The sequence below is a fragment of the Alosa alosa genome, chromosome 18, assembly GCF_017589495.1.
Source record: "Alosa alosa isolate M-15738 ecotype Scorff River chromosome 18, AALO_Geno_1.1, whole genome shotgun sequence".
NCBI classification, from domain to species: domain Eukaryota; kingdom Metazoa; phylum Chordata; class Actinopteri; order Clupeiformes; family Clupeidae; genus Alosa; species Alosa alosa.
Window position 1 is genome coordinate 28,195,165 of NC_063206.1, and position 25,608 is coordinate 28,220,772.

The following is a 25,608-nucleotide window of genomic DNA, read 5'->3' on the forward strand; positions in this document are numbered from 1 at the left end:
TTCCAAATCACAGTGAGTGCAGCCTATGTCATAGTGACCTAGATCTCATAGTTTATGACAGTAGTGAGAACCGGATAAATCCGCAATTTCCCCTAATCTCGTATTTGTTGCCTTCATGATTTCCTTTTATACGTTTCTTATATTTAAAAGAAAATATCAATCACCATCAACAATGACAAGCCAGCTGGAACCTGCCACTCGTTTTCTCTCCCTCTCGTGCGTGCTTAGATGGGGTTCTCAATTAAATGCAGTAGGCTAGCATAAGTTCAAGTTGGATCTTGGAACAAGAGTGCAAATCAGTTTGCAGTAAAGCTACTAGTTATTGGCTAAATGTTGGTCGTTTCTCTGTCTCTTGGTGCCCTACACACAGTGCGTAACGCATGTGGGGGTAGCGGCAGCACTGAACTGTGCTCTGGACTGGCCGCTTGTCTCCGCTATTTTTTAATTTTTTTTAGTCGCGGAGGGAAAGCATCTCTGGGGTGACTGGTCCATGATCAGGAAATTTAGTTTTTGACTCATGTCAAGTCGTCACAAGTCAAAGAGGCAAAGTCCGAGTCAAGTCTCGAGTGAATAGTATTCAAGTCCAAGTCGAGTCGCAAGTCATGCCGAATTTTATCAAGTCAAGTCTGAAGTCATTAAAATCATGACTCGAGTCTGACTCGAGTCCAAGTCATGTGACTCGAGTCCACATGTCTGCAGTAGACAATTACAAAGAATAACATAAATCAAAACAAATAAGGACAGACATAAAATTGCAACCAGGGGCCCGTTGCACAAAACTAGGATAAGGGATTAAGCCGGGATATCTTGGTTATCCTGGCTCAATTTATCCGTGATCCAGTTGCACAAACGTGGGATAGGGGGCAGCAGGATATGTTATGGTATAAGTTACCATGGCGATTTATTCTGTGGAGCAAGCCTGCTCCAGACCAGGCTAAATTCCAGGATCTATTTAATCTCATCCCTTATCTCAGTCAGCAGTCACCACAAACGGAAACCAATAATTTTTCCACTGCCCACTACACATTGTTATCACATATACCTAGACCCACTGTCATTATTTAAACGTTTGTGATCATTAAATAACTTTTACATACTCGCCATTCCCGACCTGCATATGCGACAATGTGACGTCACGGGAGTGCCTAACCATTTCACGCGTGGTGGTCGCGGAACTAGTTGCAATATTCTCCTTAACAGAGGTGTTGCTGTTTGTTGCTGTTGTGAGAAGCCATCTACCTACTTCACACCGTAGAAGAAGCAATGAAGCCGCTCTAGTTGCCATGGTGAATCAGTGAATCTGTGATCGGTGGCGGGGTCTATTTGAGGGAGCCGTGAGCGCGCACTTATCCAGGATAGGTTTCACCTGGCTTGATGAATCCGTGTCTGCTCATCCTGGCTTGCTCGTTGTGCAACCAATTAAGCCTGTACGATCGTGTTTTGGATTCATTGAGCGCAGCTCAGTAACTTATCCCGGATGTCTTAATTCTGCTTTTGTGCAATAGGCCCCAACACAGAAGCAAGACACAACAAAGCAAAATAGCAGTGTCCGTTCTGACATCAACCACATGGTCCAGCGGCGGAGGACATTGGCTGGAGGTGGTTGAAATGGCAAGGCTAAAACAAAATAAAATCACACTATCAAGCTCAATCAACCCTCTATGACCATAGAGCACATAGCCAGCACCATGACTGACAGACACAGACACAGACACAGACACACACACACACACGTTGTACCCAACGATCCCAGCAATGAGATAGCAGAGTGGCTAACGCTAAACACTGTCCAGGAGGCAACCCGGAGTGGATCAAAGGATCCACAGTCCTACGCAACAACAGCACAGGCTCTACACCATTCACTCATTCCACATCATTAAACATTGTAAAAATCAAACTACATAAAACATACCTTCACAACCATGACAGCCAAACAAACAACTTTCGACCTTGGAGCTCAGGAGGAAGGGAGGCCAGGTGGGGAAGCAGTCAAGGACCCTCTGCCAGGTAGCATCAATCTATGGTGCTTCACTCCCCTCCCTGAAGGACATTTACACCACCCACCTCACCCAAGTTATGACCAAAATTGTGAGTGATGGAAGTCACCCCCGCCACAATCTGTTTGATCTACTGCCCTCTGGGAAGAGGTACAGAAGCCTGTGCTCCCAAGACTACCAGACTCACCAACAGCTTCATACACCAAGCTGTAAGGATGCTGAACTCTCCCTCCCTCTCCCCCTCCACCCTCAGCTACATAACATCCTGGACATTGGACCCACAATGGCCGCCTGCACTACTCCACTTGCACACTTGCACACTTGCACACTTGTACACTTTACAACTTGGTGTTGTTGTCCTGAAAACACAACACTTCTGCTGCTCTTACATAACTTGCACCACTATGCCACTTTCTTTCTTACTTAGGTCAAACAGAACTACCCAAGCCTTTTATTGGCCTGACTTTGCACTAGTATTTTATTGACTGTCTATGCACAATTTCAACCAAATTTTGCTGCTCTTATTTTTTCATTATTATATGTGCCCTCTTATTTACTTATTTACTTACTTTTTTTGTTTACTTGAATGTTATGTTTGTCTGTGGACCTAAATTGGTAAAATATGTCTTGTCTTCACCGTGGGATAGTGAGAAACGTAATTTCGATCTCTTTGTATGTCTGGAACATGTGAAGAAATTGACAATAAAGCTGACTTTGACTTTGACTTTGATCTACCCTTTTTGTAGCCACTAAAACAGGGGTGGGCAAACTTTTTGGCTCAAGGGCCACATTACATTTTGAAAATCGTCCGGTGAAGATTTGCACCTCTGCACTAAGGGCAGGTTAATTGGACTAAACCAATAGGTAGAGGTGCAGGGGAAACCAAAACACAGGGGAGCAGATAATCAATCCTGCAACATAGAAATGGGAAATTTGATGTGCTTACACTTGTCCCGTTTACTCAGTGACCTTCAACCTTTTCATGTTTAATGGAGAATTCCAGCGATTTTCACATAGATCTCTGTTTCGCAAAGTCACCGATTTATGTTGGTATGGGAAAAAAATCGGTTCTACCTAACTCGAGTTGCTACAGCAGGCAGCTACAGCACTACATTCTGGGGCCATGAACACAGGGCCTTTAACTGTTGACTTCAGCAACTAGAGCTAGGTAAAACCAATTGTTTTCATTTTTCTTCGTACTGACAGTACTCGGTGACCTCAAGAAATGGAAATCTATGTTTAAATTTGCTGGAATTCTCCTTTAAAGTGACACCAGGCAAGCCTGATGCTTTTTCTCTACGAAACTACCCTAGCGTCTGTACATTTCGATACGTGTGCAAGCCCTCGCTCGGTCTGAAGCTCTTTTCCTTTTCTTTGCATCTTCCTTCAAGGGTTTTCGCTGCTTCTTCGCCGGCTTTGCCATTATACACACGTTTGCAACAATCGCTAGCGTTTCGTTAGCCTGCCTCTGTGCTGTGGATGCAGGATGTAAACTTATCCTGCTTCTCGCGATGACCGCTTGCAAGTTCTTGCAAGCGGGATATTCTTCCTACATGCAGTATGGGGCGGGCGAGAGAGTCTTCATTCGCCCTGTAATGAGTCATTTAACCATATCCCAACTTACGTAGATGATTAATTAACACGAAATCATTGCCTGGTGTCCCTTTAAGTGCACAACTTACATCTACTTGGACCCCGATAATTACCGCTTGCGGTTCTATTTTCTCTATAAAAGATAAAATGATAAGATTTTTTTTTTACTCGTCTTTACTAGTGGTATATGTGGAGAGTACTAAAGGGTTAAGCTCACTGAAGATAACTGATATACTTATCTTATAAGAAAGGGGTGTGCTTGAAGACCTTTGCCTATCTACTGCCTGCACAATCATGGACATTGCTGTAGGCTGATAATAGGGGTTTTTGCACCGGAGAGACATTGTTCTTAGAACTGTTGGAGTAAGTACCTCCTTTTCTGTATGTGTTCACTCTGCATTCTTCAGCAACCCTATGGTGTATGCAAAAAAAAGATTTGTATTGCATAGAGGAGCTCCCCAGTAGATGGCCCCTAGAACTGTTTGATACAAAAGTGACAGATGTGTGTGTGTGGTTGGTCGCCATGGTCCATTCTGGTATGAACTAACCATGAGTTTGTTTTTCGATTGACAAACCTGTAGGACTTTTGTACAAGTATTGATGGTATTGTTATCTTGGTGTTCATGTTACGCCACAAGTCTAATAAGTTTTTCGTTAATGCCATGGTAAGTACAAAGCTCATGTCAGCTTTAACTCCAGGTCTTGTCCACACATGAGTAATAGCCTAAGGATTCTGAGAGTTTACCCATTACCACAATTAAATGATTACTGTCTGGCCCACAGTTGAGAGCCCACTATGGGGCCTGTGCCATATAGATACAACAAATGTGGATAACGATATTGCATAAATGATGCCAAATCCACCATGGGCCCTGCACACAAAGCAAAACAGACTTATAGGCTATAGACATTTTAGACAATATATTTTTTTTTTTTGCATTATTTGTAAGTCACTTAAAATTGATTTTAAATAGTATATTAAACGTACCTATACCTATTAAACATATCTATTATTTTTTAGGATTAGGCGTAGTAATAAATCGATAGGCCTCAATAAGCCCTTAACATTCATGAATTGTCTACCATTGATAGACATTTACAAAATTAAGAAAAAGCTGTCACTACCGTTTCTTTCAGCCAGAGGGCGCAAAGTGCGTCGTCCAGAGAGCACTGATTTATTGACCCGAAGTTTCTGTAATGTTAGTAATGTTACCTTGGTGGATGCAAAAGATTGTTCTCACGTCCACAGTTCACTGCTTTGCATTAACCAAGTTTTTAACCAAGTAGGTTAACGTGTGTGAACTATGTAATGTAAACTATCTAATGTATTAAATGTTGCGCTGGACAACACTCTTTTTGTGAAGCATGCCTATCGTCAAGCTACTACCTGACCTTTTTCAAAGAAGCTATACATGACTGTACTTGGTCGTACGCATCTTGATGCATTCGGTGGTAAAACACAGTTTCGATCACGACGAAACAATACATCATCAGTTTGCGCGGTGTATTGGAAACTTCCCCAATTATCAAAACACGTGACCACTTTGACAGGGAGGATTGCTGCCCGTACTGGAGTCGTGTGTCCTTCCGCGTCTAACAAAGGAGATCGCCGTTATTGCTTTTATCAACGTATTGCGTTTACTTGATTTTCACATCTCAATTTATTCCAATGCATTTATATGTGTGTTAGCTGAATGTATAGTGGGCTTTAGCATCAGTGGGACATTCTAGATCTATTTATTCACAGCGGTAGGATATTTTGTGAAACTGCCTGGTCTACCTTCTTTTTTCCTCTGTTGGAAGCCATGATGGAAGTTTGAGAGTTCAGCTGGGAGAGAATCGCGAAAAGAAAATGATTCCCTCGGACGAAACCATTAAATACCATCCCTCTGAATAATCACCGGTATACACTTTATTTAAATTTACGGTGGAGCCTGTCACTTCCTCTGTTTATTTGTTCAATCTAAGGACTACGATGATCCGTCGCTAGGAGGATTTTGGGGAAGAAAGGGGCTGCTAGCTAGCCATTGTTGCTAGCTAGAAATGCTAGCCAGCTAGCTAGCTACGTCGTGAGTTGCCTGGGAAAGGGTTGTCTGAATTTATACGTTAGCAGCAATGGAGAGGGTTCTCTCCTCTCGGTGGACCTAATCACGGCGGCTGTAGCGGACTCAAAGACTTTGGCCGTGTCTAATGCGTTCCGATCCGGGTTCTCGATTTTTGGATATCTTCTCACTTGGTGGGTCGCACGACAAATTCCAGGATTGGGAAAGTCGGGCCTGCTGTGGTGGAACCGAGCAAGGCCCGTCTTTATGATCCAGAGGCCATTCTAATCCTATTCACAACGACAACCACTGTGCTAGCCTGCTAGCCCTGTCACCGCAAAGGAAGGAGCTGCAAAACCAGGAGAAGCAAGGGTGATCGTGGGACAAAGCCATTGCAGAGGAAGCAAATATACATTGACATAACTGATAGAAGCTTAAGGACTTTGCAATGGCTGCAATAATCAAGGAAATTGTAAGTCGAAACAAACGAAGGTATCAAGAGGATGGATTCGATTTGGACTTGACATGTATCCTTGTCTAACAGTTAACATTAACGTTATTTAGAAAGTGGTCCCTTTCCCCCAAGTGCATTGACAGTAGAATACATTTTACCTATTGCATCCTTAAACCGTAGTTGGTTTGTCCGAACAGTAACGTTATATTGATTGTCAGCAGAAATATCTTGAGCTAGCTAATGCTAGCTTGTCCTGAAAGTCTTTTTTCCGTAGCCATTTGCCTTGCTAGTTACTGAGATGTTGGCTAACGTTAGCTTGCTAATTTAAAAATCAGTGTGGACGGGGATATTGGAGATCTCACAACGATTTATGGCAAGCCTACGAAACAACGGAACTAAGCGAATACTGTAGGACTTGTTAGTAATGTGTGTGGCCATGTTATATTTGCCGTTATTTCTGAAAAATGAGGCAAGTTATGTAGGCGTCAATTGACCGATACACACAGCATGCTGGCTAGCATTATAACGTGTAACGTCCCTACCTAGTTGGCTAGCCCCATAGCTTGTTAATTAGGGTTCGTTTCCACACACTCAACTCAGTAAGCGTCCCATCATCTCTTAATAGATAGATTATATCATACGTGCTCTCAAAAGGGTCACCATGACTTATGATTACTGATTGTGATTACTCGTTGCTTAAGACAATGCAAGCCTAATGTAATGGATGGACAATTTTACTAGTTTGATGTGATATATTCATATATTTTACTTTTCATATAAGGTGGCATGCTGTTAGCTCCCTGAATGTCGTTCTCATCGCTAGGTACTCATCCAGGTTGGAAGGGATCATGCCTTGGGTCATCCAGTACAGCTGCTTTTTTCGTCAGATTCCGACTAAAATATTGCGTTGAAATACATACTACCACAGCTGTTGTCAGAATAAAACAATAGGCAAATAGTTTTATTTTGAAAATATGTTGGCTTCCTATCACCAGATATTGTACGTTTAGGTGGAAGTTGCACTTTGGAAAAATGACTGCATTGCACTCCTTGCTAAGTCATGTCTCTCTTGAAATCATATGGAAGATGTACAGAGGTAGTGTGATGAGCCCCTCGGATGCAAGGGTGTGCACTTGGTTTTGGGACGATCTAGTGTTCAGTTTGGCTGATAAATAAGACATGGTGTTCTGCTCTTGAATTTGTTGCTGATACTGCTTTGCATAACTACATTTGCAACCTGCATTGGAAAGTAACGAGTACACAAACTAGTTAGATATAATGCCAGATCTATACTATAATTGAAAGAGGGTTTGGTGGTGGGGATGTATTCAGGTATACTGTCTGTTAGAAATGACAAGCCTTCAGGTCATATAAGTGTGCATCCATGTACTACCTCAAGTATAGTTTCTCTAAAGTTAAAACAAAATAAGGAACAGACATGCATTCCAGTAGTGCAATGGTCAGTTAGATTAGGTCATGCTCTCATCTATTGCTATTAGCAGTAAATTGCTCAGCATTAGATCTGTTTAGATTAAGTTTTTTTTACTATTTGCATTTAATGGTGTGTTTTGGTATGTCTTGGCAATGGTGCGTATTGGCGCCACTGAATGGAGATGCTAACCTTTGTTTCTTCTGCTGCAGAAACATAAAATAGCTTGTATTGTGGCTGCACAATTGATCAATTTTGATAAATTGAATTAATGCAGTTAGGTAATTGCAAAGGCTGCAAGTAATCGTGCAGCTCACAAATCCGTCCCAATGGTTAATCTTTTTATATTCATGTAGTCCTCCTTGTGTGAAGCTCACCCGACAGAGTGCTGTGCTTCTCATGTTCAAGGCATGCTCACCAAGCATAAGTGGCCCAACTTGAAGCAATATCTGGAAAATTGAATATTAAATCCAATTGTAATATTTGTGGGGAAAATCACAATTAGATTTTATCCCCCCAAAAATTGTGCAGCCCTAGCTTGTATCCATTGGCAACGGCCCACTCCCACATCTGTAAGGTGATCCAGCAAGCCTGTCAACCTTGCTCAAGAAAAGGTTGGAGGTCATGCAAGCTGTCATGACTGAAGATTGAGTTGTATAGCTTAATTGTGCACAGCAACATTAATCTGGCTGCTGAAATGCATGTTGTGATGATGTGGATCTTGGCAGAGGCAAGCTGCGGGACACAGTTTTGGAAAGTTGTGGATGAATGAAATGGGGTGGCTCAATGAATTGGTAGAATCAGTGTCAGCTTTTCAGTGTCTCAGCACGCGTGTGTGTGTGTTTGGGTGGGAACTGAGGGTGTCACATCAGATTGATAATTTGTTAACTTGGTGCGTGTGTGACGAGAGGCCACATAAAGGTGTTGACACAAGCTGCATTTCTAGCACACGAGCAAAGTGTGGCTGACATGTGGTAGAGCACCCCAGTACACCCCCCGCCCTGCCCCACCCCACTCACACCCAGCACTCATGTATGTGGTTAAATGGTGTGGTGGCTTAGTATACACCAACATTCTCTCTCTCTCTCTCTGCCATGGTATCTAAAACAATATGGCCCTGTGCCCTTATGTAACACAGTATCTGAGTTCTGGGAATGGACCTTAAAATAGAGCACTGCTGAGCTGCTATCGGGTGAGGGGGAGGAGGGGAGAGCCCACAGAAGGGACGCCTAGGCCTAACACACTCATACACATCTACACACAGTCTGCCTGTCCAATATACACACACTCATTTACACATAATACATTAAATGCACACCCACTCCCAACACACACAAACACACACATCTAGTGAAATTTACATTCTGTTTAGTTTGTCTTTACTCATGCTGGACACATCCTGTACCAAACTAGTACGGACGCAGGGTGGACATGGATTAGTGATTAATGTGTACAGTGGCCGTGCTTTTTTTTTTTTTTCATGCAAAGCTTTCTAATTACAAGTCCTGTGAATGATGTCTTGAGAACTTCTACACTACTCTAACAGAGGAACAGTCTCCCTGCTGCCAGTGTACCGTGCTAATGCAAAATATTATGTAGGATGGGATGCCCGTCTCTACGGATATTTCCTAGTTTGCTAATGCAGCAGGACAGTGTTGAAACTTATGTCACTTTAGGAGACGGCTGCTGAACTTTAGAGACAGTTTATCTTGCGTATTACAAATATTTATCACTTGCACCATCTGTAAGGTCAGTCTGTCCCTTAGAGAGTTTCATGTGTGATCAGATTTAAATGTTGCAGTTAATATTTTACCTAACCCGTGGATTTATAGACTTTTCTCCATAGTTCCTTACGTTATTCTTCATAGCATTAGTGGAGTAGCAAAGAGTGGTTGAATGAGGTTTATTTTAGTTCTTTATATTTTGGCATCAAAAGCGAATGACAGCTGAGTGCAGAGCAAAAAGGGGGAATTTCAAAGTTATAGTGATGGGACATAAGCACTTTTCCTTCGTTGTCCCTTACTGCGTTGGTCTGCCGTTTTGCTTTACTCTGTAGTTAAGACCTGCTAGCTCCAAGCAGAGGATGACACATTATCCCAGAAAAAGAGGAGTTTGTTGTTTAATATGTTAAAAGTATGCATGATGTTACAGAAAATCACTGCAAATCAGTCAGGGAGCAAAACCAACCCAAAACCCTTGTAATCTGGTAGCTACTAGCTTGAGTGTCACCTCTTTGTTTCTCTCATCTCTGAGGACCTGGATGCGGAAAGTGCCACTAACCCATTCCACTGTCCACCTTTTTATTTGCCTTTGAGAAACAAAAGAAATTGCACTCCAGCACTTGAAATGTACTGCTGCTAAAAATATGACCTGACTCATCCAATTAAAAACATTCAGGGTTTCCATTTTGAAAGGATATTCTCAGAAAGGGGCACTTCTGCAAATGAGTGAAGCATTGCACTCCTAGAGCTTGTGCAGAGCTGAGAGAGAGGGATGGATGGAGAGAGGAGAAAAGGGGGACAGAGAGGCATGGTGAAAGGATTAAAATCAAGTGTCTGTCTGTGTGAGTGCACACTTTCCTTGGTTTTATTTGTGAGTTTGTGTGATGTCATAGCAGATCCACTTGTGGCTTCAACGCATAGTTGAAATGGCACTATAGGATGACATGGCTGGTGGTGTTGGGTAGGAGCACTATAGGATGACATGGCTGGTGGTGTTGGGTAGGAGCACTATAGGATGACATGGCTGGTGGTGTTGGGTAGGAGCACTATAGGATGACATGGCTGGTGTTGGGTAGGAGCACCAAACATTTCCCCACACACCAGTAAATGGCTCTTAATAACATTTGCCAGTGTGGTTGAAACGGGCCCTGCTGACTGAAAAGACCTTGTGTGAAAGTGTGGTTTGTCTACACTGCTTTCTAGACTATGACTTGTTGAGTGGGCGAAATCAAGATGATAAAGTCTATTCTAGGTTTTATGTCATGAAATGAATAGACAAGGAACTGCCTTTTCTTCCTGTTTTGTTGTGATTTCTTTTGTAGGCTAAGTGCTCACTGCGCATGTGCATAGCTTCAAATATTTCATCAATGTAAATATTTTGTTTGACTTTGCCATGCAGTACTCTGCACAGCACTGGCCTATTACGTGTTTACCTTTCCTTAACTCAAGGTCTCAGACATATATCCGAATATCATCGCCATGGGTTTTCCAGCAGAAAGGTTGGAGGGAGTCTACAGAAATAATATAGATGATGTAGTCAGGTAAGCATGCAGACACATGCATACGATGCACAGAACATGTCGTCATGGCTTAATCATACTCATGTAGTCATATGACTAATTCAGCATGTATATTCCCAATGCTGGGAGGTATTGGATGGCAAGTGGAGCTGTGGTGCATAGAAACGAATGGTCTTGAATGACATATGGAAATGCATACAGCTGCATCTGTGCTTTACAGAAGTGTTCAGACCTAGAACAACGAAAAAAACATTTGAATGTCTGTTCGGAGTCTGAGGACATGTTGGAATGTGGATGTGTAATGTATATTTATAGCAGAAGTGGAACACTGCTGACCACAGCGGTTTCATCAATCCTCTCAGATGTTTAACTTTTTTTCCTCTCACTTTTTTTTTTAGGTTTTGGATTCAAAACACAAAAACCATTACAAAATATATAATCTGTAAGTAAACTTTTGAACCTATGTCTTGTCAACTTGAATGCAATCTGTGCTACGTATTTTCATTAGGGATGCACGATATATCGGCGGCCGATACATTATTGGCCGATAAGTGAAAAAATGAAAATATTATTATCGGTCCGATAACAGAATTCTGGCCGAAAATTTGCGCCGATATTTTTTAAAGTCCTAATTTAGGCCTACGTAAGGTCCGTCTCGCTACACTGAGCTACTTGAGCTTGGTTGGCTATACTTTTCCTCAATATAATGTCAGCGGTGTGAATGTATTTCACCACTCTAACAAAATCTGTGGATATGTGTTCATTTGGGAATCTGTGCATCTCAAAATCCTCTCGTGAATGATCCTCCATTTAACCTTACCAGAGCGGAGCTCAGCCCTATCTAGAGTCGTCTTGTGCTGATGTGTTTGCACTTTACCGCGCTGGTCGGGGAAACGAATAAACAAACTTGTTAGTGGGACGAGTACATAAGTAGGCCTAGTTCTAAGTTGTGTTTTAGTATTATATTTGCATTACTTTAGCTTGGGTTTTGTATTACCTAGAAATATGCTAACCATTCCTGCTTCAGTTCCAGACAGGTCATCATAATAAGTTATTAAAACCTTCGGGGCTAACCCCTTTCATTTCTGCTGCAGCAGGTTACATAAGCAACAGAGTAGACGGACATAAGATACAGTCTGAGGAGTTGCAGCTTTATTCAGTTACCCGCAGTTGAAACTAAACCCTCACAAACTCTGATTTGGTCGCTATACTGTAGCTTATTCCCAGCTAAGCCGTTTATGAGTGTTTAGTCCTAAATGAAAACTATTCATACTCTCTAGCCACTCACTCGCAATTCACTGACGTCAGGTTCACTTAAAGGAGCCACACATACTGTAGGGCTAGGCTACTGTTATGTTGACTGCTGTACTATTGAGGACTACTATGAGTTCTGTCCATCATTTGGTGGTAGGTAAAATTACTGCAATAATATTATGCTTATTAAATGCTTTCCCCAAATCACTTTTCACAATTTTTTTTCAAGAGTAATATTATCGGTTATCGTATCGGTATCGGCCACAACAAACCAATAAATATCGGTTATCGTTATCGGCCCTAAAATTCCATATCGGTGCATCTCTAATTTTCATTTGTTTGAGAAGAGAAAAATATATGAAATCTGAAATGGAGTGTATATCTGTCTTTCAGATGTGCAGAACGACACTATGATACTGCCAAATTCAACTGCAGAGGTGAGATGATGATGATGATCTAATGCCTAGCTATGTTGTGTTTTCGAGCCACAATCTCATTGCTTCTAAAACCCATCTTTAGACTATTTCACCTAATGCATTGACGTAGTGCCATCCTAACAAAGGGGGTAGAGATGCGGCAATATTAATTTAACATACAGGGTAGACTGTGGTGTCTGGCTCAGTTGCCCATGTTTCCCGCCCTATTTACAGGAGTTGCTGAGTACAGGAGTGTTAAAGTCTTGCTTTTTTCCCTCCAGTTGCACAATACCCCTTCGAAGACCACAACCCCCCTCAGCTGGAGTTGATCAAGCCGTTCTGTGAGGACCTTGACCAGTGGTTGAGTGAGGATGACAATCATGTGGCCGCCATCCACTGCAAGGCAGGCAAAGGTCGCACGGGGGTCATGATCTGTGCCTATCTGCTGCATCGCAGGAAGTTCCAGGAGGCCCAGGAAGCCCTGGACTTCTACGGAGAAGTCAGGACCAGGGACAAAAAGGTGGGTGACTCGCTCGGAAATTCCTACATTCCATTGCACAGCATCCAGGCAATCTCTGCTCTGATCCTCCATGGTTAAAATCAGTGAACAATTTAACACTTGGGCCACTGCTGTATGAATAGCAAGCAAGTATTCAACTAGTGTTGGGCTCATCATCACAACAAAACAAAAACGCTGTTCAAAAGGCATTTAAGTAATGCACACTCAAACAAAGACTGTGTTGCTACTGTCTCCACACTACCTCTGCTGCATCTATTGAAGTTGCATCACTTCTCCCTGCGGTGAATGTGTCCTTGTGTCCTTGTTTGCCTCACAGGGGGTCACCATCCCTAGCCAGCGGCGCTACGTATACTATTACAGCTACCTGCTCAAGAAACAGCTGGAGTACCGGCCCGTCGCCTTACTCTTTCACAAGATGGTGTTCGAAACTGTGCCCATGTTTGGTGGAGGAACCAGCAGTAAGTTTCATAGAACACACACACACTGCTTACACTGCGGTTTGTGTGTGCATGTATTTTGTTTGTTTAACCACTCTTTAAGACCAAAAGAAATTCTCTGAAGTCAATTTTGCCCATGACTCATTTGCGGACTCTTAGAAAACATGTATAGGTTGTTTACTTCTCCAGACTGAAGATGTCTTTTACATATATATATATATATACACACACATATACGTGTGTGTGTTTGTATATATATGTGTATATATATATATATATATATATATATATATATATATATATATATACATACATACATACATACATACATACATACATACATACATACATACATACATACATACATACATACATACATACATACATACATACATACATACATACATACATACATACATACATACATACATACATACATACATACATACATACAGTGAGGCTCAAGTATTTGAACCCATGCTAAAGTTGACTAAAAAGTGGAATATAAAATCATCTTTTGGAAATTGATCTTAATGCCTTAAGTAAAAAAAAATAGGACATATCCAACCTTTTTAAGGTCACCAATTTTCTTTGTGAATGAATAATGTATCATACATAAATAAATGTTCTTCCTTAACATACAGGGGCCATAAGTATTTAAACCCCTGTTAAATTCCAATAGAGGCAGGCAGATTTTTATTTTTAAAGGCTAGTTATATCATGGATCCAGGATACTTTGCATTCTGATAAAGTTCCCTTAGCCTTTGGAATTAAAATAGCCCCACATCATCACATCGTTTATCCCAGCCCTAAACCCATGCTAAGTCAACTTTAGCATGGGTTTAGGGCTGGGATAAACGATTATTTTTTAAACGATTAATCTAGCGATTATTTTTTCGATGCATCGATAAATCTAACAATTCATTTTTTCAGTCCGATTCGATTTTGATTCGATTATCGATTATCTCCCCATTAATTGACTAATAGCAACTTATACATGATTCCAAAATAAAAGACTATACAAGTGCAAAGTAATTCATTCTTAGTCAGAGGTAGCATTCAATAAAGTTCAGTAGTGTATGTCTAATTGAGTGCCTGTCACTTTAAGACGTTGTGTGAGGAAATCCTTGCAATTAACATTAACGCAGTTAAAAGGCTGCTGATGTGTGGATGCAATTCACAACATAGTTAGTTCAAATAACGGTTCGTACTTCTCCTTGGGACAAGCACTTTTGAGTCTTGGAAAACACTTTTCCATTTACATCGGGATTTGGCAAACATTTAGAGTCAATAAAATGAGCCCTGCATGAGTAACGAATACAAGCAGCTGCAAGTAAGCATGCTAAACTTGACATCCAAACAGTATTCTAACGTTAGCTTTGAGATACTGCTTGATTGCATACTGTAACTTAACTTAGTTTAGTCTCCTCAATGTACTATGTTGTGATAAGACCTCAGCAGAGTTTACTTTAACTTTAATGCAGCAGTTTTGAACACATTTGCGCAGCATGGTCACGATGCTAAGCGGATTTAATAGCAATTTAGCCTACTGTGTTCTATGCAGTGCTTCTATGTGGCAAAAAACAATCCTTCAACAATCATGAATATTTTGTTAAATGCACATGCAGAGGAGGACCAGCGGGCTCGTTACGAGAGAGAGAGAGCGGGCGGGGCGAGGAAAGGCTGTGTGAGTAAAAAGTGCAGCTCAATGAAATTATTTTATCTTATCTTTAATTTAAATAGTACAACATAGAACATCAATGTCTGGTGGCCGGTTTTGATTTCGTGGTGCCTAGCCACAGATTAGTCAATGTATGGAAAACACTGAAGGTTTAAAATTAAAAATACGTTATGCTTGACGAATCGGCGCTCATATTTTGCGTCGACGTATTTTTTGCGTCGTCATCGATTACGTCGACGCGTTGTCCCAGCCCCACATGGGTTCAAATACTTATGAGCCTCACTGTATACAGCTCTAGTAAAAAATTAAGAGACCACTGCACATTTGTCTGATGTCATCCTACGGTTGCTGAATGACATTTGAATGAGTTGACGGTCATATACACACACACACTTTTATGAACATATGAAGAGTTCAGATGCAAAACCCTCTAAATCCGTCTGACCACTTTTCTTTTAAATGAGCATTTAAATTCAGGCTCCTATAGGTTTTTGCCTATAAATTGATATTTCAGACCAGGAAGATAGTGGTATTTAGGAGGTTTAGAAGTTAAATTATTTGATTAGCGTATACTATGTGTGAAGAGCATCCCCTCACCATCTTTATATCATTTTTGACATAGGTGGCATTTAGAGGCTTTTGCATCTGAACCCTTCATATACAGTATGTAGTTCTGACTGCCAAATGCAACAGACTCCTGCAAATGAACTAGCTGTGGTGAAAATTGACATTTGTGAATGAGTTTCTCAATTAACATGCATGCTCCTTATGACTTCTAATGTACACCTGTGTTCCTCCTTGCACTGTTTCCCTGGTTGTTGGGACCTACAGATAGTGAAATTTGGGGTGCAGCTAGCGTCTGTTGTCTGCTCTACCTGGGAGGCGTCACAAACCCCTTTGTTTCTCCCACATCTCTCCTTCACTCATTCTCTAAATTTCTCTCTTCTCTTCACCCTAATATGAGGGCTCTATTCTGATTTGGACACTTATCAATACATTGAAAGTAAGGTAGCATGAATGACGTAGGAAAAATAAGACCATCAATTAGTTTGTGAGAAACAGGAAGTGACATTGCAAGAAAGGAGCAACTGTAGAAGAATACAGTTTATCACTGTAAGTTTGTGTGTGTGTGTGTGTGTATCTAGGTATATGATATCTGAATATCTGTTAAGTTTATTTGCAAATGTTAGGGGTGCAATGGTTCAACACACATACATGGATACAAGCATAAATACATATACACAGACATACACATGGGTGAGGTTTGACAGCAGTTTTCAGGTCAAAGTTGAGTTTGTTGTGTCTAATTGGACCCTGGAAATTAAATTATCCAATAGCAGTGAACAAATTGAATTGAGTGAAATGAAGAGTTTTGCTATGTCAAGCAGGCTCTAGAAGGAATTGATGTTACAGTAGGTTTGCACTGTGCATATTTCATAATGTCCCTAGTCATGCAAAAATTAACATGGAGATAGACATGATTCAGTCAGAAGACTACACCATTGTATTGTGGTGTGCTTTATTCAGCATTTTCAGACTGAACATGTATTGATAGAACATTGGGAGATGCTTTGCATGGAAAACAGACACGCAGGAAAGTACTAGTTGATGGAGTATGCTGAATTACAAATTTTGCAAATCTAGTGAATGTTCCTTTCAAATGCTTTGAAATTACCCTTTGGTTTAGCTATCTACTTCAAAGCAAACATTTTCTAGCTTCATCTGTGTCTAGTCAGTAATACTCTTGTATTTGTGTGATAGCGGCCATGTGTAATATAACATTTAACACTTTGCTAATGGCAATGTATTACACAAACAGGAATACAACTGGTCTACTGTGATGAGGAGGGCCTAGATGAAGAGGGATTGCAGACCAAGTTGACTAAAAAAAAAAAAGATTGGCACAGGACTAAAGTCAAGTATTGCAATACCTTCAGCCACAGAAAAGTTGACCGTTATATATTTGGTTTATCTAATCGGATAGAAATCAAATCTAAATCTTCTGTGAATTTAGATCATTCTTAAGCTCACTCTGAGAAACAGTCATTTACATTGAATACAGTAGGGAGTGGAGTTCATACAATCTGGCCTGCATAACAAATCACACAAGCAGCTACCTGAAGAGCAGCTCCAGGAAATACTCAAACTACCACTCCCGTGGGACCTGTGACTCAAAGCTTTGCACTTGAACTGTGTTGCTGCGAGTGCGAGCGCGAGACTGTTGCACCCCTAACGGAGCCGTTTGTATGTTGAGACAGCTAGGCCGTCCCCACCCCCACCCCCCCTTCTCCGGTGGATCAGCAGGGTGTGTGTGTTAACTTCCTTCTCTCTCTCTAAGGGGACAGTACAGTAAAAAACAGGAGCGAACCCAACTCCCAGGGCTTCAAGAAAGGGAGCTGGCACTGGGGTAATTCAGCCTTAATTTACTACATCATTAACTGAGACTGAGCAACTTCACTGAGCACCCACCTCACCAGCCATGGCAACACAAGGCACTAGTCCTCTAGCAATCAGCGGGGAAAAAAATGAAATAAGATAAAAGAATTGAAAGCACTTAGGGTTGGGTACCTTTAAAATTTTAACCCATCTTGATACCAATATCGATACTTGGTGTTCAGTACCAGTACCCAGCGGTATTTACTCTGTCTGAACCTGTAACAGTAGTGGGGTGGCTGGTGACTATAGAAATTGGTGGCACTACTAAGTTTAGTCCAATAAAATGTTATATTTTGCAATAGGCCTACTTGCTGCACATATGCAAAAGTGCTGTTCAACAGAATGTTGAGTTCTGGCTTATTGTCAATGCGGGGTCACCATTAAGTCATGTCAAATATCACCCAGGACATCCAAACTAGAACTCCACTGCTGAAGCAAACTGCCATTTATTAATATGGTGAACTCCGACAGAGAGCTGAATTGGACAACTGGCCTACAATTATGCTTATGTGAAGGAAGCCAACTACAGTCTGCACATACTTCTTTCTTCAAAAACTCAGTGCGCACACACAAGGAACTGTCAAGATGTTTAATGTCAGGACCTGTTGCCTAAACTATAGCCTACATATGAGTATATACTGAAAAAAAACAACATATTTATTCATTAGTTATGCACCATTTCACCACAATCCACCATTTTTATTTTTGACTAAGCAGGCTTACTGTTTTTTTTTTTTTTTTTTTTTTAAACAGGGTAGCATCAGCCCACTCTGCATTGCCAAGATAGTATCATGTAACAACATGAGAAGCTCACAAGTATCATTCTTTAACACATAATTACCAAACGGGCCTTAGAGAAAAGCCAATCAGTTCTCATTTACAAAGAACAGGGAACAGTAAAAAGTATAGCAAGTTTATGGAAACATTTCACTTTTGTCTGTAAATCTCTTATTTATTTGCCCCTTTCAGACACTGAATCCAAAAAAAGAAAATCCAAAAAGAAAATCAAAATGGTGCTGTAGTGGTTTTGCACTGGTCTCACCCAGATGCGTTCTTCTCCGGCACCGGAAGTGAGCACAGTTGAGCCAAAAAAAAGTATTTGGTAGTACTGATCTTCAAACGGTACCATTAAAAGTGCTGAGTTCAGTACCCAATCCTACATCTCACAGACAGAGCTCAGTTCAGGCAAATTTTTATTTTGCACATCACTAGCAAAACCTGCTTTGCAAAGTGGAATGTGTGGGTAGATCCAGTATGCTCTAACCGGTAAAGCCTGAATGTTATGGCGCCACAGTGGTAGACTTAGCGTCTTTGCCGTGCTGCTATGGTAACCAGCTAGCTGAATTGATGCACATGGCTTTTTTTTTTTGCACTTTGTCGCCTGGCACTAACCGTCGTGCAGCAGATGCACAGTGCACTAATGCAGTCATCACTTCCTGTCTGCTGAGAGGCGCGCCTCAATGCTCTGCCGACACGCGAGCTGAAGTGAGGCAGAGGTCACTGCTAGAAGGTGGTGCTCGCTGGCACTAGGTCACGAGTTCATTTCCCACATGGCTCCCTCTTGCGAAACGCATGCCGTCATCTCTGGCTTTAGGTGATGTTAGATTCATACAAAATTGGCTGAACACAAATTCACGCCCACCCCTAGACCTCTGTGTAGGTTTTATTTCATATGTGGCACCTCACTGGCTGTCCTCAGAATAGGGCTTTTTGTGTGATCTGGTGCTTGGGTCAGTCCTTTCCTCTGTGTCTCTATCCTGACTCTTGTCTAACTATTTTTATATCTGTTTTTTGTTCTTGTTTTTTCTGCTTGTTTTTTCCTATTTAAAATATTTGATGGTGGGTGGGGGGATGGGAGAAAGGGTTTGATAATGCTATTCTGTGCAAAGCTATGGACGTGATGGAGAGATTAGGTGATTTTTAACACCTTTTTTGTGTGGTTGTCTTTGCTCAATTCCTCTTTCCTCACGTCCTCTTTCACTGCTCTTTCATATTTATATCTGGCCTACTCTCTCTCTCTCTCTCTCTCTCTCTCTCTCTCTCTCTCTCTCTCTCTCTCTCTCTCTCTCTCTCTCTTTCTCTCTCTCTCTGTTTCTCTCTCTCTCTCTCTCTCTCTGTTTCTCTCTCTCTCTCTCTCTCTTTCTCTCTCTCTCTTTTTCTCTCTCATTTCTCCTCAAACATCTTTCATCTCTCCTCAAACATCTCTCTCCCATTCTCCCCTCTCCCTCCTCGTTCTCCTCCCATCCTCCAACCAGACCCTCAGTTTGTCGTGTACCAGTTAAAGGTTAAAATACACACTTCCAACCCGGCCCACACCCGACGGGAGGAGAAGCACATGTTCTTCGAGTTCCCACAGCCTCTGCCTGTGTGTGGCGACATCAAGGTGGAATTCTTCCACAAGCAAAACAAAATGATGAAAAAGGTCAGTCTACTGCATTGAAGTTAAAGTAAACTCTGCTAAGGTCTTATCGCAACATAGTACATTGAGGAGACGACTAAGTTAAGTTACAGTATGCAATCAAGCAGTATCTCAAAGCTAACGTTAGAATACTGTTTGTATGTCAAGTTTAGCATGCTTACTTTCAGCAGCTTGTATTCGTTACTCATGCAGGGCTCATTTTATTGACTCTGAATGTTTGCAAAATCCCGATGTAAATGGAAAAGTGTTTTCCAAGACTCAAAAGTGCTTGTTCAAAAGAGAAGTACGAACCGTTATTTGAACTAACTACTTATGAATTGCATCCATACATCAGCAGCCTTTTAACTGTGTTAATGTTTAATGTTAATTGCAAGGATTCCCACACAAACGTCTTAAAATGACAGGCACTCCATTTGCACTTGTATAGTCTTTTATTTTGGAATCTTAAAAGCAATAAACGTATATTGCGATGTTAAAGAATTCATGTTTTTTCATTCAGATATGTAAATAAACATGTATAAGTTGCTATTAGTGAATTAATGTGGAGATAATCGATAATCGAATTGAAAAAATGAATCGTTAGATTAATCGATGCATCGAAAAAATAATCGCTAGATTAATCGTTTAAAAAATAATCGTTTATCCCAGCCCTAGTCCTCATTGAGTATGAATGCGTTCTTGTAAATCCCGACATCACTGCACTGTAAAACAATATATACTGATACGCTCTCATCTGCTCCAGTATTAAAGGAGCGGTTTGTAGGATTGTTACCGAACGTTCTGTAGGCCAAAATCAAAACACTGGTGAACGTTCTCAAGACTACCTAGACGCAAGCCTCTTCTGGGTTGCAAGATGTAATGAAGACTTAGCTAACTCAGCTGCTTTAACGTTTCTCCAACCATGACCCAGCTACACATTAAGGAAACAGTGAAAACAAAATATACAGTACCTCTCTAATCAACGTAACATATTTAGCTGAAGTTAGCAATGCAATTAAAGTTTAGCCTAGGCTACCTGTCGTGGAGTTATGGCCACCTCTGCGTCAGACTTGATATTCTCTGTTTGACGAAGACGTCGCCATCTCAGGAAGGCTTTGGAAATTTGCCTGCCTCTCGTAAGGTACTCATTCTACAACTATTGACAGTTGGCCTTTGCTAATCTGGCAACCCAAATAGGAGAAAGCGCCAGCCCATTATTACGCTATTCTAGAATTAAATCGTTCAAAACATAAACGGAAATTCCAAGAGATTCCGGCCCGTAACTAATTTTTTTTTACGGGGTTTTACAGGTAATAGTAATGTTGTAAAATAAGCCATTACTTCAGTTCATCGTGTTTCCTTACTCTCTGACGACATATGGTGATCATTTTTGGAATGGTTGCAATTTATTTTCCATTTCTTACATACTGGTCCTTTAAATCGTTTCTTCCCTCCTTCATTTCAGGACAAAATGTTTCACTTTTGGGTAAACACCTTCTTCATTCCGGGACCGGAGGAGAGCGAGGAGCGTGTGGAGAACGGGTCAGTGGTGAACGATATCGGGGAGCTTCCGGCACAAACCCCGAGTGCCCCAGTGGACCGAGCCGGAGGCGGAGGGGGTGCGGCCGATGGAGACCGGGACTACCTGATCTTGTCCCTCTCCAAGAATGACTTGGACAAAGCCAATAAAGATAAAGCCAACAGATATTTCTCACCAAACTTTAAGGTGACTTTTTCAAAAAATGGTTTTTATGTCAAATCTGTAGGAATGTTATATAAAGATATGGTCCCGATCATATTATGGAAATGTAATTGTTGTGCCATTAAGTACAGAGAAAGGTTTGTTATTAGGGATGCACGATATATCGGCGGCCTATATATTATTAGCCGATAAGTGAAAAAATGAAAATATTATTATCGGTCCGATAACAGAATTCTGGCCGATAATTTGCGCCGATATTTTTTAAAGTCCTAATTTAGGCCTACTTAAGGTCCGTCTGGCTACACTGAGCTACTTGAGCTTGGTTGGCTATACTTTTTCCTCAATTTAATGTCAGCGGTGTGAATGTATTTCACCACTCTAACAAAATCTGTGGATATGCGTTCATTTGGGAATCTGTGCATCTCAAAATCCTCTCGTGAATGATCCGCCATTTAACTTTACCAGAGCGGAGCTCAGCCCTATCTAGAGCCGTCTTGTGCTGGTGTGTTTGCACTTTACCGTGCTGGTCGGGGAAACTAATAAACAAACTCGTTAGTGGGACGAGTACATAAGTAGGCCTAGTTCTAAGTTGTGTTTTAGTTTTATATTTGCATTACTTTAGCTTGGGTTTTGTATTATTACCTACAAATATGCTAACCATTCGTGCTTCAGTTCCCGACAGGTCATCATAATAAGTTATTAAAACCTTCGGGGCTAACGCCTTTCATTTCTGCTGCAGCAGGTTGTGCGCAACAGAGTAGACAGACATAAGATACAGTCTGAGGAGTTGCAGCTTTATTCAGTGACCCGCAGTTGAAACTAAACCTTGAAAGTTTCCCTCACAAACTCTGATTTGGTCACTATACTGTAGCTTATTCCAAGCTGAGCCGTTTATGAGCGTTTAGTCCTAAATGAAAACGATTCAAACTCTCTAGCCACTCACTCGCAATTCACTGATGTCAGGTTCACTTAAAGGAGCCACACATACTGTAGGGCTAGGCTACGGTTATGTTGACTGCTGTACTATTTAGGACTATTATGAGTTCTGTCCATCATTTGGTGGTAGGTAAAATTACTGTAATAAAATTATGCTTATTAAATGTTTTCCCCAAATCACTTTTCACCTTTTTTTTTCAAGAGTAATATTATCGGTTATCGTATCGGTATCGGCCACAACAAACCAATAAATATCGGTTATCGTTATCGGCCCTAAAATTCCATATCGGTGCATCTCTATTTGTTATATATTTATCATTCTGTGTTGTGTATATACATCAGAAATTCTTATATTTAGTATTGTGTAGGACCTCAAGTTTTGCCTGTTTTTCAAGCCACGGGTTCTCTCTCGTCTAGGTGAAGTTGTATTTCACAAGGACAGCGGAGGAGCCCTCAAACTCCGAGGCCAGCACGTCCACCTCTGTCACCCCGGACGTGAGCGACAACGAGCCGGATCACTACCGGTATTCCGACACCACTGACTCGGACCCCGAGAACGAGCCATTCGACGAGGAGCAGCACACACAGATCACAAAAGTGTGAACTCATAACGAAACAAACAAAAAAAAAAAAAAACAAGAAAACACAACAAGAAGACAAAATACCCACAACCAGAGAAAAAAAGGAGAAAACTTGAAAACTGAACTGAAGAAAGTACCTTTCAGCCCTCTCCCAAACGGCAATAGAACATTTGTGTCGCTTCAAAAGAAAACACGCCATCAGTTATAGAAAAAAAAAAAACAAATATCCTGACCAATATATTGTTTTATTTTATTATTACTATAATTATTATTATTATTTTATGTGCGGATATTGACACAGTTGCCTGCTGGGGAAGGGGAGAAGGTCCTGTAGCTATTCTGTGTACATAAAAAACAAAAGAAAATCCCTTTTTGTGTCGAAGACAACAAAATGCGTTGAAAAATCAAGGCAATCAGGAGAGGGAAGGAGAGGAGGGATGGACACAGGACCCTCTCTTTCTCCTGTCCACACCAAGGCCAGTGCTGCAATCACTTTTTTCTTTCTCTCTCTCTCTCCCTCCTCCCTTTTCCTCTCCTTATCTCCTCCTCTTCCTCCTCCTCCTCCTCTCTCGTTCCCTCCCTCTTTACTGTGAATGCTTCTTGTGCTGTCTGCAGGCTGCCCCCTCTGAACCAAGTGCAAATTGATTCAGCTTAGGTCAGCCTGCGTTAAGGAGGCTAAGGTGTGTTGGCAACGCCATCCTCCCCACCCCCACCCCCCTCCCCCACTGTGTATAACGTTAAATTATGCAGAAAAAAAAGAAAAGAAAAAAAGGCATCCCATGTAATTGTCAATGTTTTTTTATCCTAAGATAATAAAAAATCTAATACACGAAACAGCAGGTAAACAGTGTTTGCAATAATATTAACACATCATTTAAAGGACAAACTGATGTGCATGCTATTTGCATTTAGTGTCCATGTTTTAATAAATATACAGATGTTTTCATGAGCGGTTAGAAAAGAGAAAATGGAAAATATTATAAAACACCTAAGGGTTTTTTGTTATGGCCATCACTCTGACACTAAAAAATGGCAGTGGTTATTGATCTACATGAAGTTAGATGAATACAATTCGTAAGATTAAACCTCTGACCAAATAATGTAATAAACAGTTTCACACTTAGTTCTGGTAAAATATGCTTGGTATATGATGAGGTTTAGATGGAAAAGCAGTTGAGTTGCAGTTTAAGGAGTTGGTAGGTGATCTAATGTCAATGTCATCAGGTTTTAGTGTGCTATTGGCTGCTTTTAGGCATCATTAACCTGCCTCTGAATGCACAGAATCGTATCTCACTAGTTGTAATTATTGGCTTGGGTACAGTGTTTTTCTTCTGGTGCAAAATGCTTGTCAACCAAAACTTAGCCCTGATGGAATATATGGAAGGCATGTTGAAAATGGTCTTGATGCTCTCTGGGACGGTTTTCTGTACATGGATTGATTAAAGTCCTAGACTATTCCAAAGAAAGTCTCATTTAGTCTAGGACTAAGATGAAGCCATGTATGGGGAATCTGAGATTAACTAAAACATGATGCATGCATTTTAAGAAATCAAATCTTATTATTACATTGGCTGTGGACAAAACAAACTGTACGGCAGGTTTTGGTTGAGCCGTTTTGTAAAGAAGATGCACTAAGTTTGGACACTTGTTTGGTGTTTGCAGGGTGTTGGACCATGTGTGTGTTAACAGTTCAACTCACTACTTCTGTCACATAGAACTATAAACAATGACCATCTCTAGGCACTTACACAACGCTAGGCCATTCTATGTGACTGACTCAAATGTGAAAAATGTGTCATGGTTGAAAAGAAACATCTCCCCTAACTACAAAACCATTGCAGTTGAGAGTAACAGAACTGTCCTGAGGTTTTTAGATTGACACAAAAGGTTGAAGCATCCCACCCCAACCAAGCCCAAATCGGGTTAGGGGATAAACTAGAGATGATGAGTATTAAACCATCTAGCTCAGGTACATCCCACTGAAATGCTGACCCAGTACATTACATGGATACATATATAATAGGACATCTTAACAAACACTAACACAAGCTCACAAACTTGCTTTGTCATTTACCAGACCGGACCTTGTGTGTGTGTGTGTTTGCAGTTGGTTGTGCGTTTAGTTCAGTGTGAGTGCGCGTGTGAGTCTGTCTGTGTGGTTGGCTGGGTTCTTGTGTGTTGTCTGCCGGCCGTACTCCATAATGGGATTAGCGAGCATGTCGCAGGGAGAGGAGGCGTATAATAATCGCATCATAATGAAAGGAAGACGGCGATATATAATCTGCTATCGCATATCATGATGGAAGGAATGAAATATATTGCACCACAATATACATTCAATCTGATTTTTAAAACCAATCAGAACAGTGTAATCTGCATTTTCAGATGCTGTTTCCTAGAGAACGGCCTAGGTAACCCCCATAACCTCGGGGAAAAATGCAGTAGTGAAAATGTTGGTTGAGCAGAAACATTGAGTCTGTCCAATATGGCA

The 25,608-nt window shown here is 41.1% G+C and overlaps 1 protein-coding gene across 2 annotated transcripts; it reads left to right on the forward strand.

The window, feature by feature from the left end:
* Positions 1-5,177: 5,177 nt before the first annotated feature.
* Positions 5,178-23,833, forward strand: LOC125311541 (phosphatidylinositol 3,4,5-trisphosphate 3-phosphatase and dual-specificity protein phosphatase PTEN-like). Of its 2 annotated transcripts, XM_048269711.1 has the most exons (10): positions 5,178-6,159; positions 10,693-10,779; positions 11,156-11,198; positions 12,404-12,447; positions 12,708-12,946; positions 13,263-13,404; positions 17,403-17,471; positions 19,756-19,922; positions 21,364-21,624; positions 22,954-23,833. In XM_048269711.1, exons 1-10 carry the CDS (start codon positions 6,081-6,083, stop codon positions 23,137-23,139), a joined length of 1,317 nt encoding a protein of 438 aa, XP_048125668.1. In that variant the 5' UTR covers positions 5,178-6,080; the 3' UTR covers positions 23,140-23,833. The 2 variants fall into 2 exon arrangements, with proteins under 2 accessions (XP_048125668.1, XP_048125669.1); XM_048269712.1 differs by lacking the exon at positions 17,403-17,471.
* Positions 23,834-25,608: the final 1,775 nt, after the last annotated feature.